Here is a 6000-nt window from a genome sequence, read left to right on the forward strand (position 1 = left end):
GTTCACATAAACACCTGTATGCACATGTGTACAGTGATTTTATTTATAATGGCCCCAAATGGAACATGTCCTTTAGCTGTTACACGGTTAAACCAACTGTGGCATATTCATACAGTGGAATACTACTCAATACAAAGGGAAAAACTACTGATACCCGTGTCCACACGGGTAACACTCTAATGCATTATGTGAACTGAAGAATCCACACTAAGGCTACACATTGCATGATTCCATTTATGACTTTTTTTTTTTTTTTTTTTTTGAGACAGAATCTCCCTTTGCTGCTCAGGCAGGAGTGCGGTGGTGTAATCTTGAGTCATTGCAACCTCCCCCTTCTGGGTTCAAGTGATTCTCGTGCCTCAGCCTCCTGAGTAGCTGGGATTGCAGGTGTGCCACACCATGCCTGGCTAATTTTTGTATATTTGGTAGAGACAGCGTTTTGCCATATTGGACAGGCTGTTCTTGAACTCCTAGCCTCAAATGATCCACCTGCCTCGGCCTCTGAAAGTGCTGCCATTTATGTGTAAAAAGTAAAGTGGAGGTTCCTCTTCAAAGACTTTCCTTCCTGTCTAATTAGGAATAAACAGCAACTTCTCTTAGAAGCAAAATGTATTCAAAGACCTGTGCTAACGTTCTTGAGCATCTGCTAGCCATAATAAACAAATCACTGTACTTTACGTTCTTAGCTCCCACAATGTAGCCTAAATATTTGCCCTGGCAGGCTTATATTGGTCCAAGCGAGCATCAGGTCATAGCCTGTTCCTCTTTCTTATTTAAAGGTGTTTTTACCTTCCTCAGCATTCCACAGGTTACTTCCTCCTTCCTTTGTTCTCCTCTACCTTTGCCTCTTTTAAGAAATTCTAAGTTGCTAGCCAATCGACACAAATACAAAATGTGAGGTCCCGTTCTAGCCAATAGAAACTGGACACAGCAGTAGGGTGAATGCGTCAGGTCATAAGCAACCCTGTCTCCTGTGGTGATGAAAATGGTGACAAGTGTACCCTTTCTCAAAAAATAAAAATGGCCTTACTAAATACATTTATGTTCCAGTACTATTTCTTTACAGCACCAAAAAACAAACATTTCAAACATATGACATCCTGGAAATGACAAAACGACAGGGATAGAAAACAGATTAGTTGCTGCCAGGGGCTGGGAGTGAATGGAGGCGTGGACTCAAAGGGATGTGGGAGAGTAATGTAACTGTTTTATATCTTGATCGTGGTGGTAATTACATGACTATATGTATCTGTCACTGCCATGGAACTGTATACTAAAAAGGGGATCTTACTGTATGCAAATTATACCAACAAACCAACACCAAACCCATTAAAATTGTATGGTATTAGGCTAGTACATTCTAAACCTGGTTGTATCTCAGAATCGCCTGGGAATCTTCAAAACAAAGAAATGAATCACAATTCCTAGACCCCACCACAGATTTTACCTCATTGATTCTACATTGTAAGTCCAGAAAGAGAGTGGATAAATGAAAAAAATCCTGTTTTCAGCCGGGCGCGGTGGCTCACCTCTGTAATCCCAGCACTTTGGGAGGCCGAGGCGGGCGCATCACGAGGTCAGGAGATCGAGACCATTCTGGCTAACACGGTGAAACCCCATCTCTACTAAAAATACAAAAAATTCGCCAGTCGTGGTGGTGGGCGCCTATAGTCCCAGCTACTCAAGAGGTTGAGGCAGGAGAATCGCTTGAACCTGAGAGGCAGAGCCTGCAGTGAGCCGAGATCGCACCCCTGTACTCCAGCCTGGCCGACACAGTGAGACTCAGTCTCAGAGCAAGACTCAGTCTCAAACAAAACAAAACAAAACAAAACAAAAAAAGAAAAAATCCTGTTATCTCAAAGATTCTTTAATAGCTTATAAAATTGAATGGTAGAGAGAATATTTCAAATGCTGTGTAAATATCGTTGAACTCTAGTGAAAGCAAATGGTCATTTGGTTGCCAATCTAAGTAAGTTTTTAAAGAATATTTCTAGCATTCAAATTTAAAAGTTCAATCTTTACAGTGTTGGTATCTAAAAATCAACCACTTTTTAATAAACTATTATGAAATAAGCTTTAAACATAAAGTAAAATCCATACTGAAACAGGAGTAGAATGTAAATAAACAATGTTTTTACAAATGTTCAGAGAAGTTGTGTCATGAATGCTAATCACTGCCACTGAACTCAATATCTACTGAGAGTCAGCTTTTTGTATGAAGTTCCCAAACAGTTATTTATTCTAGAGAATTATAGCAGAGGCTGCTGGGAATGCTGCCTGCCTGTACTGACCTCGGCTGGGAAAAGCCAAGGTACACAGTATGCCGTTTAAAGTCCCACCTTTCCCCCCATAATCTTTGCTTTCCTTCTTTTCAGCTCTACTCTTTTCTTCCTCAATGTGCTGAATAGACGACATTTGAAAGATGAGAGGGCAGACATTGAGAAGGAAGGCCTCTGGATACAGAGCAAAAATAATGAGAACTAGCTGCTCCAATTCCCTAATCTGTGCTTCCCAATTCATGCACATGACAAATGGTTAGAATAAGAGATGGTCGGAAACCAGAGTGACCCATTTCAAATGAAGGTCCTGTGTAAATAAGTGAGGGTTTGTCAGTCCAGGGGGCTCTGAGTGCTAGGAGGCATATGGTTTAACAAGTCACCTACAGAAAGAGCTGGCTGCTCCCTCTGCTGGCAAAGTCAGTCCCTATCTGGTAAATTCTGGCTCTACAAATGGAGCCATGAAAGCACACTATTAGGTCTCATTTTAAATTCAGATGGACTTAGTTTTATTTTCAGAGACAGGGTCTCACTCTGTCACCCAGGCAGGAGTGCAGTGGCGCAGTCTTGTCTCATTGCAGCCTTGACCTCCTGGGCTCAAGGAATCTTCCCTTCTCAACCTCCTGAGCAGCTGGGGCTATAGGCTTATGCCACCATGCTCAGCTGATATTTGTATTTTTTTTTTTTGTAGAGATGGGGTTTCGCCATGTTGCCTAGGCTGGCGTTGAACTCCTGAGCTCAAGTGATCCACCCACCTCAGCTTTCCAAATTGCTGGGATTACAGGCGTGAGCCACTGCGCCAGTCTCAGGAAGACTTACACAATTTTTCACAAGTGTTAAAGAGTGTTGCGTAAAGGGGACAGAACAAACAGTAAATATTTGATGATTAATTAAGATTTCCTGAAATTCTTTTCCCTGACAGATGTTGGGTGGGTGGTATAATTCCAAGAAGTATTTCAATCCCTAGCCTAGATGTTAGGTGTTCCATTTTAAAACAAGGAGATGAATGTCTTCCAGCAAGTTAATCTTTTTGTGCCTTAGTCTGATCTGAGAAATGAGGATAATAATTATTCCTAACTTATACCTAACTCATTTAACTCAAGTGAGTTTAAGTGATTAACTCATAAGTGAGTTAATCATTTAATGTTCATTAAGAGTTAGCATGAGTTAGTTTAACACAAATTAACCAACTTAACTGAGTTAAATGATCAACTCATTTAATGTTCAGATTAAATAAATCAAGTAAATTTCTTAGACCATGTCCTGATACATGGTAGATACTCATAATTAGCTATAATGATTAGTATTCTAAAAAAGGGTGAACTGAGTGAAAGAAGCGAAACACAAAGGAATACACTCTGCATTCCAAGGTTAACCTGAAAACTTTGGAACCTTCTCGGGGGAGGTAGGACATGCCTCATTATTCCCTCCTCCCTTTTGGAATTCAAGCCCAGTTGACCAGCATTTACAATAAAACAGATCTTAAGACGGACAAAGCAGACTTTGTAGCAACAAGATACCAAATTGCAGCGGGACTCTAGTATGACATCACATGACAGTAAGCCCTGAAAGTGAAGTATTTTACCCCAAATTATGTTTCTTTGCCATATCTTGAAATAGTCCTGCAAAGTTATCCTTGTGGGGAAAATCTACATTCTGAAGAGAATCCCCTTCCTTTTCCTGATTCTGAAAATCCCCTAGGCCTTTTTCCTGATTCAGAAGAGATCAACTCTGATAAGAAATATTTACAATCTATTCTCTCAATAGCCTGCTACCTGGAGACTTCCTCTGCATAAGGGAAATCTTGGTCTCCCCAACCCCTTATCTTAAGGCACACCTTCTTTTTTCAGCTTTTTTTTTTTTGAGACGGAGTCTTGCTCTGTCCCCCAGGCTGGAGTGCAGTGGCATGATCTCGGCTCACTGCAACCTCTGCCTCTCAGGTTCGAGCGATTCTCCTGCCTCGGCCTCCCCAGTAGCTGGGGTTACAGGCTCCTGCCACCATGCCCGGCTTTTTTTTTTTTTTTGGTATTCTTAGTAGAGATGGGCTTTCGCCTGTTAGCCAGGCTGGTCTCAAACTCCTGACCTTAGGTGATTCACTGGCCTTGGCCTCCCAAAGTGCTGGGATTACAGGAGCGAGCCACCATGCTAAACCGCCTTCTATTACTTCCATCTGCAGTCTCAAGTCCTTATATAATCCAGACATTCCCTTCTGTGGATTCCAGGTCTTCAGACAAAACTTTAAACCACTGTTCATCAGAAAATCTTTGAATCTTACCTATGCCCTGGAAGCCACTCCCCCTCCCCCAGTAGTCTCGCCTCTCCAGATGGAACCAATGTACCTCTAGTATGTATTGATTGACATCTTATGTCTCTAAAAGCACATGTTCTCAGGGTTTCCCAAGAGCTTTATCACAGACCATTGGTCACTCATATTTGGCTCAGTATAAATCTCTCCAAATATTTTAGCGTTTGACTCTCTTCATCACAGGTAGAAAAATTAAATATTGTTTCTTTTTTACAGAGTTTCACCCCAAGGCTCATTAGATTCCCTAACGCTTTACGTAGGTTATATTTATTCTGAAGAAGGAGCTTGACCTGACTCACATTATTTACTAGCTGAAAGGCACATTTACCTGCGTTGAACTCGGGATCGTCTTCCAGGGCGACCACAGCTCCCTCCACGGCATCCACTGCGCTCCCGCCCTCCCGGAGGATGCCGTAGCCCACGGTGGCGGCTCTGACGATGCCCTGGTGCATTCGCTCCTTCCGATCCTTGGAGATGGGACCGGCTCCGCCGCCGTGGACCACTACGATGGGATTCATGTCGGCGGATCCTAGGCAGCAGGAAGGCGAAAGCGTCGTCCAAACCCAGCCCAGGGAAGTCGCGCGGGCACAAGGTCCTCGGGAGACCCCGGTGGGATAATGCCCAGTCTCTATTATGCGAGGCTGGGTTCGCAGCTGGGGGTGCGTAGGGGCGGCTCGGTCGGGCTTGGTACGAAGAGCCCAGGGGCCCGGCGCCTTCCTGCGTTCATCTCCGCCCCGGCCCGGACCAGCTGGGGTCTCAGTTTCCCCGGGGACGTAATCCCGCGCCCACCGCCGCCCGCCTCCAAGCCCCGGCGCCGTGGGAGGATGTCTATTTCGCCTTGGGGAAAATGTCTATTTTCGTTTATTTCGTTCGCCCTCCCGCGTTTCGGGCGGCTGCTCCGGGAGGGCCGCCGACTTACCCAGCGCACCGCGGGAGGCGGACGCCGAGGCCTCAGGCTGGGTCGAGCCGCCCCAGCAATCGCCCAGTACCGCCGCTCCCTGACGCCGGCTTGAAACCGCTCAGTCCGCAACCGCTCCGGCCACAACGGTTCTGCGCCTGCGCACGAGGGCGGGGCCGCCGCACCGCCCAGTTCCCGTAAAGCCCCGAAGCCCGGCCGGCACGCACCGATCTCACTCTTATTCTGAGTCTCGGCTCTTGGCCGGCGCGAGGTTAGTGGTGGCATGCGGAGACCCTCCTCCTCCTGACCAGCGCAGAGGCTGGGTGGTTGGGTTGGTGGCGAGAAGCGTGAAGTGGCGTGCCACAGTTTTGTAATTGCAGATTGAAAATCTACGCTAGACTGTGCACAGTGGCTCAAGGCTTGTAATCCCAGCACTTTGAGAGGCCAAGGCGGACGGATCACTTGAGGTCGGGAGTTCGAGACCAGCCTGACCAATATGGAGAAACCCTGTCTCTACTAAA

At 45.7% G+C, this 6000-nt stretch overlaps 1 protein-coding gene across 8 annotated transcripts in view; it reads right to left on the reverse strand.

Annotated features, from left to right (window-relative positions):
- The window catches only part of ASRGL1 (asparaginase and isoaspartyl peptidase 1), a 32834-nt gene extending 27199 nt beyond the window's left edge, over positions 1–5635 (reverse strand). For all 8 annotated transcript variants that reach the window (XR_012423143.1, XR_012423145.1, XR_012423144.1 and 5 more), the window contains exons 1-2: positions 5501–5635; positions 4910–5110 (exon numbers count right to left, since the gene is read on the reverse strand). Coding sequence is in view for 5 of the 8 variants with exons in the window: in XM_015434101.3 (XP_015289587.1) it covers positions 4910–5099 (190 nt within the window). In the remaining 3 variants the exon portion in view is untranslated. The remainder of the gene's footprint in view (positions 1–4909; positions 5111–5500) is intronic.
- Between the last annotated feature and the right edge of the window lie 365 nt (positions 5636–6000).

This window comes from Macaca fascicularis, chromosome 14 (assembly GCF_037993035.2).
Source record: "Macaca fascicularis isolate 582-1 chromosome 14, T2T-MFA8v1.1".
NCBI classification, from domain to species: Eukaryota; Metazoa; Chordata; class Mammalia; order Primates; family Cercopithecidae; genus Macaca; species Macaca fascicularis.